This window comes from Mustela nivalis (assembly GCF_964662115.1).
Source record: "Mustela nivalis genome assembly, chromosome: 1".
NCBI lineage: Eukaryota > Metazoa > Chordata > Mammalia > Carnivora > Mustelidae > Mustela > Mustela nivalis.
The window spans coordinates 127,540,989-127,553,971 of NC_139020.1; the positions used below are offsets into that span (position 1 = coordinate 127,540,989).

The 12,983-nt window shown below is 40.2% G+C and overlaps 1 protein-coding gene across 2 annotated transcripts in view; it reads left to right on the forward strand.

Annotated features, from left to right (window-relative positions):
* The window catches only part of ACAD11 (acyl-CoA dehydrogenase family member 11), a 93,164-nt gene extending 88,176 nt beyond the window's left edge, over positions 1-4,988 (forward strand). For both annotated transcript variants that reach the window (XM_082719133.1, XM_082719134.1), the window contains 3 exons: positions 2,779-2,895; positions 3,749-3,858; positions 4,745-4,988. In XM_082719133.1, coding sequence (XP_082575259.1) covers positions 2,779-2,895; positions 3,749-3,858; positions 4,745-4,859 — 342 coding nt within the window. In that variant the 3' untranslated portion in view covers positions 4,860-4,988. The remainder of the gene's footprint in view (positions 1-2,778; positions 2,896-3,748; positions 3,859-4,744) is intronic.
* The last annotated feature ends 7,995 nt before the right edge of the window (positions 4,989-12,983 follow it).

Below are 12,983 nucleotides of genomic sequence, written 5' to 3' on the forward strand. Positions count from 1 at the left end.
CTTCTTTAATATTGTAGAATACTCTATTTCACCTGCAGTGAGTTTTGGTAGTTTATGAATCTTGACAAATTGGTCCACTTCATTTAAGTTGTTAAATTTTGTGCTCTGCACACATGCCTGAATGTGTGGGTTCCAAGGCCCAGATCTGGAGTCAGGGAGCCTCCACTTCAGCTTCAGCTCCAGCCCCATTCCCCAATCCAGCTATTCCCAGAGAGTTCTGCATTGCAGTTTATAGGTGCCTATATAGATTAATAATGTCATTTCCAGTGACTTCTACTTCCAGAAAGATGAAACAGATGCACTTTCCCCCATTCCTTTTGCTGAATACAACTAAAAACCTGGGTATTAGCTATAAAACAAACACTGGAAGACTCTGATAGGTGAAGAGGAGGTGGGAAACTGGCTAAGCTAAAAGAACAACATGGTAGTGAGTTCCCTGAGTTGGATTTTTTATTTGTTTGTTTGTTTGTTTGTTTGTTTTTGCCTATGCATTCCAGACTTGGAGCTGAAAAAGTTAACAAACTGAAAATGCCTGTGAGCACAGACAAAAATTTTTGAAAAATACTTCCAACAGAAGTCTACCCTATTTAGCTGAAGGTTTGGGTAGGGGCAGCCTAGCGAAACAGAAAACTTTTAAAAGTCACAAATCACAAGGAAAGAGACCAAGAGAGGAAGGAAGGAGCAAAGAACTACAAAAACAATGAGAAAACAATGAGCAAAATGGCAATAAGAACATATCTATCAGTAACTATTTTAAATGTAAATGCACTATTTAATCACATCGTAGAGTGATGGAATGGATGAAAAAACCAAAACCAAAACAAAACCAATTAAAGACCGTTCAATGGGAAAAGGTTAGTCTCTATAGAAAATGGTGGTGGAACAGTTGGACATTCATAGGCAAAAAAAAAAAAAAATGAAACTTGTCCTAAACCTTACACCTCACACAAAATTTAACTCCAAGTAAACCATAGATCTAAATGTAAAAGGTAAAACTATATAACTTTTAGGAAAAAAAATAGGAATGAGTCTTTGTGACAAGATTAAGCAAAATGTTCTTAAGACAAGCACCAGAAGCACAACTGATAAGAGAAAAAATTGACAAATTGGACATCATTAAATTTAATCACATTTGTACTTTGAAAGTTACTCTTAAGAGAATGAAAATGAAACATACTTGGAGAAGATGTTTGGAAATTGCCCATGTGACAGTTGACTTGTATCTTTAATAAAGAGCTCTTTATTTATTTTTTTTTAAAGATTTTATTTATTTATTTGACAGAGAGAGATCACAAACAGGCAGAGAGAGAAGAGGAAGCAGGCTCCCTGCTGAGCAGAGAGCCCGATGCGGGGTTTGATCCCAGAATCCTGGGATCACAACCCGAGCTGAATGCAGCTGCTTAACGCACTGAGCCACCCAGGCACCCCAATAAAGAGCTCTTTAAACAGCAGTAGGAGAACAATCCACTTTAAAAAGTGGAGGTATGACATGAACAGACATGTCACCAAAGAGAATATATAGACAGAAAATAAGCCCATCAAGAGGTGATCAGCATCATTAGTCATAGGAAAATGCAAATTTAAACTACCATGAAATAGCTCTGCATTGTTAAAATGACTAATAAAATGACTCATCTCCTATCTTTTTTATGTTTCTGGCTTATATTTAAAAAAAAAAAAGAATACCAAGTGCTAATGTTTCCCAGAGCAGCTGAAACTATTATATACTACTAGTGGGAATACAAAATGGTACAGTTGGTCTGGAAAACTGTTTGACAGTTTCTTATAAGCATTTACCAGATTATCTAGTAGTTCTGTTCCCTGCATTTGCTTTAAAAAATGAAAAGTATAGTCCTACAGAAACCTGTGTGCACATGATTACAGAAGCTCTGTTAATAATCACCAAAAACTAGAAACAACCCAAATATCCTTCAGCGGGTGAATGGATAAACAAACTGGTACATCCTTACAATGGGATACTACTCAACGATAAAAAGGAATGGACAGTTGTTGGTACACAGAACAACTTGGTCCGTGACAATCAAAAGCATTATGCTGAGTGAAAGAAGCCAGTCTCTAAAGAAATACATACTACATGATTGCATTTACATGACATTCTGAGAAAGGCAAAATGATAGTAGCTGATAACTTACCATCAGTGGTTGCGAGAGTTTAGAGGTTGGGGAGGGTATGACTAAAAAGGGGCAGCAGCTCTAAAGAGGAGATGGAACTGCTCTGTACCTTGATTGTGGTTACAGCAATCTACACATGTGGTACGGTTCATACAACTGTTCATCAAAGGCAAAGGTCATTGTTACTAAATAACACAACAAAGAACTGCTGCACCTTCCCCACACTGACATTGTCCTGGGGATCATCTCAATTGTCTATAAACAAGTCCACCATCATATATATTTATCCGAGTTTCAATGAGACTGTAAGATTAGCACTCAGGAGGGCCAGGGAGGAATGTTTCAGCAATAAGATGGTTGCTCAGTTCAGCCGTCTTGACTTTAGACATCAAGATATCCAAAATAAATTATCTTTCTCAGCAAAGAAAATGTCTAGCGTTGTTAACTAAAGTCTGGCAGTGTTAACTTTCACATTGCTCAAGTACGTGGTTGGCTGGTACGTATCAAATAAAGGAACTCCGTCATTAAACAACAAAGTAAGGCTTGGAAACGGTCGTTGGCCTAGAGTGTTTCACCAAGCTACAAGGTCGTGTTAGATGTGGACCTCATGCCAGCTTATCCAGTCCTCCTTTTTGCTGCCTTGCAGGAGGTTGTGGCTCACTGGATTGCTGAAAGCCGCATTGCCATTGAGAAGATACGTCTGTTGACCCTGAAAGCTGCCCACAGCATTGACACTCTGGGCAGCGCTGGCGCTAAGAAGGAGGTAAAGCCCCTTGGGCCACTGTCTGCCAAACCTTCTTCAGTTTCTTTCACCCACTGGGCTTTTCAGGTTTTGAGGTGCCTTGATGGTACTAAGAATATTGGAAACAACTTCTGTGATTTTGGTTTCAAGATTATAAATATATGTCACTTACTAGTTTTCCTTTCACTTGCCTGTTTTAGGGAATGATTTTCAGGATGTAGAATATCTTTAGCATTCTTGAGATGCAGCACCAGGGAGTAGGGAAATCCAAGACTAAACAGACTTGGAATTATACCCAGAATGTCACTTTCTGGCAGGTGGTCTTGGGCAAAGTATCTGACCTTGTTGCCTGTGGCCTAGGGTTCTACTGAAGAGTGACCAAGGTGATACAGAGTGCACAGCACTTTGCTACCACATAGTATATGTATATACATGCATCTTCGTAAAAGATGCATCTCATCTGCTATCTTTTTATGTTTCTGGCTGATATGGAGTAAGAATGTAATTGTTTAATTCTAAAAACCAAGAGAAAACTGATTAATAAAGGCTCTTGAATTATTTTAATGATCCCTAAGGTGATAAATGTGATTTATCAGCTGCCTTAAATCCTTTTGGAAACAAGGCAAGTCATAAGTAATAAAATATGATTTGGAAGAGATATCTCTTTTCAGAATGTCTATATTGACGGAATTATGGCCATTAGCCTCATTACAATGAATCTCTTTGTTGGCTTCTATCAAAGATCCTGTTTCAGTGATGAATTCATGTGGGAAATTTCCCTTGTCTCATTTCACAAAGAAAATACAGACTATATCAAATTCTGTCACATTGTGTACTAAGAAAGGAACATTCCTTTTTTATCTTGCTTATGTAGATAGCAATGATTAAAGTGGCTGCCCCTCGGACTGTCTGCAAAATTATTGACCGGGCGATCCAAGTGTGTGGCGGTGCGGGTGTTTCCCAAGATTACCCTCTGGCTAACATGTAAGTAGGTGTCACTTAGTAATCATCTACATTTGACAGGCTTAGAATGGAATGGAATTAAAAATCTATAGCTGCCTTGACCCTTATTGTTTCAGAAGAAAACAAAGATACTAAAAGTATAATTCAAGGCTAAATGAGGTAATATAGGTACCCAGTACCAATAAATAGTTGCTCTTATGATTACAGTTATCATTTTGCTCAGTGATGTCAACTTTTCCCACGTTGGGGTTCATGCACTAGTGAGGAAATGACACTGGGGCTTCATCCCGAAACCAGAATGATGTGACAGAAGCACAGATGGCACAGGGCACCCAGACCCAGGCCTGGGTATGTCCTTAGGACTGTTTTCCCCCTCCACAGGGATGGCTCAGGCCAGTGACCATCTAAAGTCCAGATTCTGGTTGCTGGGAGTCAAGGAACACTCGCCAGTGCCTCACTACAAGGTCCCCATGCCACCTTCTCTCCCACACTGGAGACAAGAGTCTCGTGCCCCACCAGTTTTTTCCATCCATTTTTAACCATAAGAACTAAATATATAGTACTACATATTTACAGTATGTAAGTATTACATATTTATACTTCACTCCATGTGGCTTATCTAAGATATCTCTTAGTTCTAGCAACTTCTAGAACCCTAAAGCAAACCAAGACTGAGATTAAGCCCACTGCACTGGGCCATTTAAGATTCCTCTCCCCAAAGTGAGAACTTTCTATGGCATTTCATACACTCTTAGGCTTACTTTCCTTGGTTCTCTTTGTGCTCTTTTTATTGTCTTGGCGAGAGTTCAAAAATGAATAGTCTTGGCTTAGAGTCCGTGACTGACGTTGAAGTATGATGTTCCTGGTCAATAACTCCTGCCATTCCTGCTCCTTTTGTTTGTTTCAGGTATGCCCTAATGCGAACCCTGCGCTTAGCAGACGGGCCCGATGAAGTCCACCTCTCAGCAATCGCAGCGATGGAGCTGCGGGACCAAGCTGGAGGCATTAGGTCCAAGGTGTAGCAGGTGGCGGTGTCTCGCCTTCACACACACTTCACGGGCTCTGGCATTTGTACCTTGTTCTTGTCTCACGCCAGTTTGCACACAGGATTAATTACTCGTTTTCAGTAAAGATTAAAGCATCTGTTTTGATCATTGGATTTTATAATTTCAAGGGTCACAAAGGTTTAAGTTAAATAAGAAATTCTATAGCTGCTGTCGTTCAGTCTATTACCTATGTGGTTAGCCTTTATTTTTAAAACATTCGACTTGTAAAGAAATAAGTAAACTGGAGAGCTGAAACATAGGCATAAAAATATTTTGACTTTTTGAGTCCCAGGAACTGTTCCATTTAAGTAAATGTTCAAGGAATCATTGCTCTGTAAAAAATACTATGGGATTTTTTTAAACACTGGTTTTAGAGGGTGGTTTAACACTTTGTAGTACCACAGTGTTTGCACTGGGGTAGGGACCGACTGAGTCATTTTAGAATTTATATAAGCCTCTTCATAATTCAACAGAAAGTGTGTATGCGGGGCGCCTGGGTGGCTCAGTGGGTTAAACCGCTGCCTTCGGCTCAGGTCATGATCCCAGGGTCCTGGGATCGAACCCCGCATCAGGCTCTCTGCTCAGCGGGGAGCCTGCTTCCTCCTCTCTCTCTGCCTGCCTCTCTGCCTGCTTGTCATCTCTCTCTGTCACATAAATAAATAAAAAATCTTGGGACGCCTGGGTGGCTCAGTTGCTTAAGCAGCTGCCTTCGGCTCAGGTCATGATCCCAGCGTCCTGGGATCGAGTCCCGCATCGGGCTCCTTGCTCAGCAGGGAGCCTGCTTCTCCCTCTGCCTACCATTCTGTCCGCCTGTACTCGCTCTCTCTCCCTCTCTCTCTCTGACAAATAAATAAATAAAATCTTTAAAAAAAATAAAAAATAAAAATAAAAAATCTTAAAAAAAAAAAAAAGAAAGTGTGTATGCATAAAATCTGAACGCAGCTGAAAGTTTGATAGAAAACATGGCGTATTATGAGAAAACATAATTAAGAAAGTTTTAAATTATGTATAATGTGTTGACGAGAACAGTGGGTAGTTTAAATCATAAGAAAGTTATTTGGTTTTGAGAAGAGATTACCAGCCATCTGTTCTGAATGCCATCCCGTTAATATCAACACCCTAAACAAACATCCTGTGGCTCTTTAAATCAGTGCTGCCAGTACAGTGGCCACTGGCCACATGTGACTCTTGAGCACTTTAATTGTGCTAAGTGCAACTGAGGAACTTTTGATTGTTTAAAATTTTAATTAAATATCAATTCTTAACTCAGTTACTGGAAAACTTTTAAGTATGCTAGCAATAATTTGGGTATGTGAATTGACCCTTTCAAATGTAAATTTCATGAAATCTAAATATGGAACAAGTGTTTTGGCTGAAAATTTAACATCCAAATTAAGACATAATGTAAGTGTAAAATATGTACCAAATTTGGAACACTTAGTGTGAGAAAAAGGTAAAATAGCTCATTAATACTTTTTAAGTAGTGATTTTATATCTAAAATGCAGATATAAGGCATACCTTGTTTTATTGTGCTTCACTTTTTGCACTTCTTCCAAATCAAACATTTGCAGCAACTCTGCGTTGGGCAGGTCAGCACCATTTTTCCAACAGCATTTGCTCACTTTGTCTGTCAAATTTTGGTAATTCTTGCAATATTTCAAACTTGTTCATTATTATTATATTTGAACTGCTGCAATCTCATGATGAAACTTAAACAGATGAGGAGGTGCTTCTTATAGATGAGCACAGAAAGTCTTGCTTGAGGTAGAATCAAATCCTGGGGAAGATGCTGTGAAGACTGTTGAAGTGACAAAGACTTAGAATATGACATAAACTTAGTTGATAAAGCAGTGGCAGGATTTCAGAGGTTTGACTCCAGTTTTGAAAGAAATTCTACTGTGGGTAAAATGCTATCAAATAGCATCACATGCTACAGAGAAAAAGTTAATGAGGAAAAGAGTCAATTCATATAGGAAATTTCATTGTCTTGTTTTTAAAAATTGCCCCAGCCATGCCAGGCTTCAGCAACCACCACCTTGGTGATCGAGCAGCCATCAACATCAAGGCAAGACCCTCTACCAGCAAAAAGATTAACTCACTGAAAGTGCAGGTGATGGTTAACATATTTTCTTAGCAATAAAGTATTTTTTAAAGATTTTATTTTTAGGGGTGCCTGGGTGGCTCGGTCAGCTAAGCATCTGCCTTTAGCTCAGGACATAATCTAAGCATCCTAATATTGAGCCCCTTGTCGGGCTCCCTGCTAATTGGAGAGTCTGCTTCTCCTCACTCTCCTTCTGTGCTCACTCTCTCTCAAATAAATAAAATCCTTTTTAAATTTAGAATTATAAGTTATAATAATTATAAGTTATAATTCTAAATTTAAAAAGGATTTTATTTTTAAGTAATCGCTACACCCACCCAACATGGGGCTCAAACTCTCAACCCTGAGATAAAGAGTCACATACTCTATAGATTAAGCCAGCCAGGCGCCCCTAAAATATTGTTAATTAAGGTATGTACATTGTTTTTTTTTTTTTTTTTAGACAATACTATTGCACACTTAGTAGATTGTAGTGTAAATACTACTTTTATATGTACTGGGAAACTAGGAAGTTCTTTTGACTTGCTTTATTGCCACATTTGCTTTATTGTGGTGGTCTGGAACCAATCCTGCAGCATCTTTGAGGTATGCCTGTACTCAGTTAAAATATATCATTAAAATTAATTTCTCCTGTTTCTTGTTACCTTTCTGGTGTGCATGCCACTGGACTATTAACTGGTAAAATTTTAAATGTTCCAAGCATAAGTATTATTTCTAAAAACTTTAAAATTCTCTTCTATTAGTGTTCACATCAGATAATTTACTGATGTCTAGAGATTATTTAAATGTCTTCCTGGAGTGGAGAGCAGGCATTTGACAAAGAGAAACCTGGCTTCTGATTCCTGTGTGCCACATGGGCCTCCTAAACATTTGCCTTTGAGCCTTAACCTCTCTGCCCCTCATTTTTCTTTCTGTACCCTGGGATTAACTGTTAAATCTAGAGGACCCTTACCTATGGAGGGTTTATTGTGACAATCACTGAAGCCATGTAGAAGCACTCAGATATTTCTGAACCACAGTATTTTATAAGGCATCTTCATTTGAAGCAGATAAAATATTAAAACCCGAGCTATCAAACCTAATTTCTAGTTTTAAAAGTTGTGACTTAGAAGAAATCAAGATTATTTCTGAACAACTAAAATTAAAGATTATATCCAGTACTTACAATTTTGTGATAATTTTTTCCTGTGCCCTTTGAGGAAAACTGGCTAAACTGCTGGTTGACTTCAATTCATCTATTTTTATCTATGACTGCCCTATACACAACCATCTCTAAGGCAAGTCACTTCATGTGGCCCATAATCACTTCTCTCTCCTACCTTTCATTTATGTAAATACAACATTATAAAGAGTGGTAAGGGTTGTTTTTAAAAGAAAATTACAGTCTCTGTAGAGTGAAAAGATCAAGGGATGCTTTGCCTCAACCGTGGTGAATGAATGGATTGACTCTAAGTGTGGGAGCTCAGAGCCATTTCTAGGATCTCCTCAGGCTGTCCCGGGGAGTCACTATGCAGCAGTACACCCCTGACGGCCAGCCAGGTTTGGCATGCTCCCTGGTTCTAAAAGGACAAGTTGCCCCTATAGTAACCACCCAGTGGGAAGGCAGAAGAAGGAGAGCTTACAGGCAGTGCTTTACCCAGCAAGACCTCTCCAAGATTTGCACGTGGTCAGCAGCAGGGAGGAAGGGCCTCATGACAGCCCGACAGGAAAGTTCCCGTGAGGCTCCCTACAAAAGTGGTGTTGGAAGTTATGGCAGTGCTTGTCCCGGAGTGTAGCTGGTTAAGGATCTCTTTGATAGTTGATATTTTAACCTTAGAAACATACAGCAGAAAGTATGATCATGAAGGAGTGGATTTCCTCATTAGCCTGTGATTATTTACAGAGGTTTTCCCCAGGTCTGTATCACCCCAGCTTTTCCCACAGCTATGGTCTACTTACATGCCCTAGGCATGCCCACCTTTTGGAGGAGAACTAGAGTGGGTGGAAAGCAGCAGAGTCCATAGCAGCATTAAGTATTTTATGATTTTTTTCAATTATTTTTATTTCAAGTTTTTATTTAAATTCTAATTAGTAAAAAATAAAAAAAAAAATTCTAGTTAACATATAGTGTAATACAGGTTTCAGGAGTAGAATTTAATGATTCATCACTTACATATAACCCCCAATGCTCATCACAAGTGTCCTCCTTAATGCCCATCTAGCCCAGCCCCTACCCACATTGCTCCATCACCTTCAATTTGTTCTCTATCCTAAAGAGTCTCCTGTGGTTTACTGTCCTCTTTTTTCCCCCCATCCCATATGTTCATCTGTGTTGTTTCTTAAATTCTATGTGAGTGAGATCATATGGTATTTGTCTTTCTCTAACTTACTTCTCTTAGCATAATACTCTATAGATCCCTCTATGTTGATGCAAATGGTAAGATTTCATTCTTTCTGATGGCTGAGTAGTATTACATCGTGTATACACCACTTCTTTATGCATTCATCAGTCAGCGGACATTTGGGCTCTTTCCATATTTGGCTATTGTAGATAATGCTGCTATAAATATCGGGGTGTGTGTGCCCCTTCAAATCTGTATTTTTGTATCCCTTGGGTAAGTACCTAGTAGTGTGATTGCTGGGTCGTAGAGTAGCTGTATTTTCAACTTCATGAGGAACCTCCATACTGTCTTCCAGAGTGCCTGCACCAGTTTACATTCCCACCAACAGTGCAAGGGGGCTCCCCTTTCTCCAATCCTCACCAACACCTGTTGTTTCCAGACTTGTTAATTTTAGCCATTCTGACTGGTGTGAGGAGGTATCTCACTGTGGTTTTGATTTGTATTTCCCTGATGATGAGTGACAAGTATCTTTTCATGTGTCAGTTAGCCATGTGTCTTCTTTGGAAAAATGTCTGTTCACGTCTTGTGCCTGTTTCTTAACTGGATAATTTTTGGGTGTTGAATTTGGTAAGTCTTTATAGGTTTTGGATACTTACCTTTTTTTTTTTCTTTAAATATGAAAGACTTCACAAATTTGTGTGTCATCCTTGCACAGGGGCTATGCTAATTTTCTCTGCATTGTTTCAATTTTAGTATATGTGCTGCCAAAGCAAGCACTCAGATACTTACCCTTTATCCACTATGTCATCTGCAAATATCTTCTCCTACTCCATAGATTGTCTTTTAGTTTTGTTGTTTCCTTCACTGTGCAGAAGCTTTATATCCTGATGAAGTCCCAATAATTCATTTTTGCTTTTGTTCCCCTTGCCTCTGAGGAGGTGTCTAGTAAGAAGCTGCTGTGGCCGAGATCGAAGAGATTACTGCCTGTGTTCTCTTCTAGGATTTTGAAGGTTTCCTGTCTCAAATTTAGGCATTTCAACCATTTTGAATTTAATGTTGTGTATGGTATAAGCAAGTGGTCCAGTTTTGTTCTTCTCCATGTTGCTGTCCAGTTTTCCCAACACCATTTGTTGAAGAGACTGTCCTTTTTCCATTGGATATTCCTTGCTGCTTTGCTGAAGATTGTCTGTAGAGTTCTGGGTCCATTTTTGGGTTTTCTATTCTGTTCTACTGATGTATGTATCTCTTTTTGTGCCATATTTTTGTTTTGTATGTATCTGTCTTGATGATTACACCTTTGTAATAGAGCTTGAAGTCTGGGACTGTGATGCCACGAGCTTTACTTTTCTTTTTCAAGATAGCTTTGGCTATTTGGGGTATTTTGTGGTTCCATACAAATTTTAGGTTTGTTCTGGCTCTTTGAGAAATGCTGGTGGTGTTTTGGTAGGGATTGTATGAAATATCTAAATTGCCTTGAGTAAGCACTTAAGCATTTTTCTTAAAGATTTCATTTATTTATTTGAGAGAGAGAGAGAGCACGAGCAGGGAGAGGGCAAAGGGAGAGGGAGAAGCAGGCTCTCCACTGAGCAGGGAACCCAATGTAGGGGTCTATCCCAGGGCACTGAGATCATGACCTGAGCCTAAGGCAGACACTTAACCGACTGAGCCACCCAGGCACCCCAATATTTAAAAATATTTTAATAGAAAAGTTGCACAAGGCTTACAAAAAGAAAAAAAAAAATCTCATCCTTTCATGAATGAGAAGTTCAGAAGGAAGGCACTTTTTACCCAGGCTTCTGAAGGGATTTAAATTGGTAAAGGTCTTAAGTAAAGGATATTATAAGGTGAAATGTATTTAAGAAAATGTCTGCTATGGACAAATGCCCTCTTTCAATGAAGGCCAGGTAGCCTTGGCCAGTCTTCTCTCTTTCACAGGCATTTGATGATCCCTCCCCAAGGAGCAGAGAACAGGGGGTGCAGACCAGTCAGTGGGCCTCCTGTTAGCACTTTGGGCCAGTGTTTGTCTGTTGCAAGTCTTTTCCATCATTTCTTTTGCCTGAATCACCACGGTTGTCTGGGCTTCTAGATTGTTCTCACAGCAGTCAGCATGACCCTCTCAAAATGTTTCAGAGGTTTTGCATCTCATTTAGAATAAAATCCAGAGTCTTTGTCATGGCCAATGAGGTTCCATCTGCGCTTGTCCCCTGACACCAACTGAGCACATCCCCCTGGCTCCTTCCCTCCATCCTGCCTTCCTGTCTGCTAGAAGGAACCCCGGCCAGGCCTCTGAGGCTTGGTTCTGTCCTGTTTTCTCTGCTTAGAAAGATCTAACCTGAGATTACCAGATGTCTGCTCCTTGGGGAGGGACAGTCCCCTTAGCAAAGGCTAAGTCCCCTTAGCAAAGGCTCCTTTCTTGAGCACTTGCTCTAAATCAACTCCACATACTTTTGTCATTCTCCACCTCTGTATCTGCCCTTCTCTTCTCTCAGTACTTAACACCTGACATATTTTGTATCTACATATTTGTGGTCTACTTACTACTTTGTAAACACCACTTCTCCCCTGCTTTAGTCACTTATTTCACCTATTTTGTGTACTGCGGGTTCCCCTCAGTCCTCAGAACGATGCCTGGCCTCCAATAAGCACTCAATAAATAAATGAATGAATGAATGAGCACGGATGATCCCTGAACTGCAGTCGGTGAGGGGGCAAAGCATTTCTTTATAGGCCTGCAGACAGATCAGAGCACAGAAGCTAAAGCTCCAGCACACGAATACAGACCTAGAATGGGTTACAGGGAGCTGGAGAGGACATGGGTGACCCAGCAGTGGGAGGTGCACAGCAGTTGGCCAAATCAGGTGATGAAATGTTGAGTGAGTATTTAATAATCTAGGGACATGCACACACTTTTTAAACTTTCCTGCTTTCCAATCCAATCTAATCAGCCAGAGTGTTGTGACCAGCTCTCGGTACAAAGGGAGGTCAGGACTCCAAAGAAAAATAAAACCAGTATTGGTGATTGCTAGACTTTCCAAGTTTCCAAATAAACAGGATCTGGGAAATGTCCTCACTTAATTCAGGGCAAAGAGCGTTTAGGGTTTGTGACCCCGCCTCAGTATTTTTCTTTCTTTTTTCAGTATCTCACCTTACGTGTTTGTCATGAAGAAAATCCACACACATTCTAGTGTAAGGGTGTGGTGTGATAAGCTCTGTGAAACAAGGGCTTTTCTCTGCCTTATCTTCACTGAAAAGATGTGAACAAAGTGTGATTATCCTGGAGTGCTGCCTCTCCCTCAGGATAGTACTTGAGTAGCAATCCTTCCCTCCTTGGGCTGATGGCTGCCACCCCCCCCCACCCCCACCCCCCCACCCCACCCCCCACCCAAGACTCCTGTTTCACTTTTTGGTGAAAACAGATGGAGGTGGAGATTGCAGATACCTCTTTCCCCCAACACCTTACCTCTGTCTTCAGTTTCTACCATTCTTTTTCCTTACCCAATCAACCATATTGGTTTTCTGCTGTTTCCCCAGTATCCCAGATTTTTTTCCTTGAATTAGAAATATTTGTTTCTTATTGGGGCGCCTGGGTGGCTCAGTGGGTTAAAGACTCTGCCTTCGGCTCTGGTCATGATCCCAGGGTCCTGGGATCGAGGCCCACATTGGGCTCTCTGCTCAGC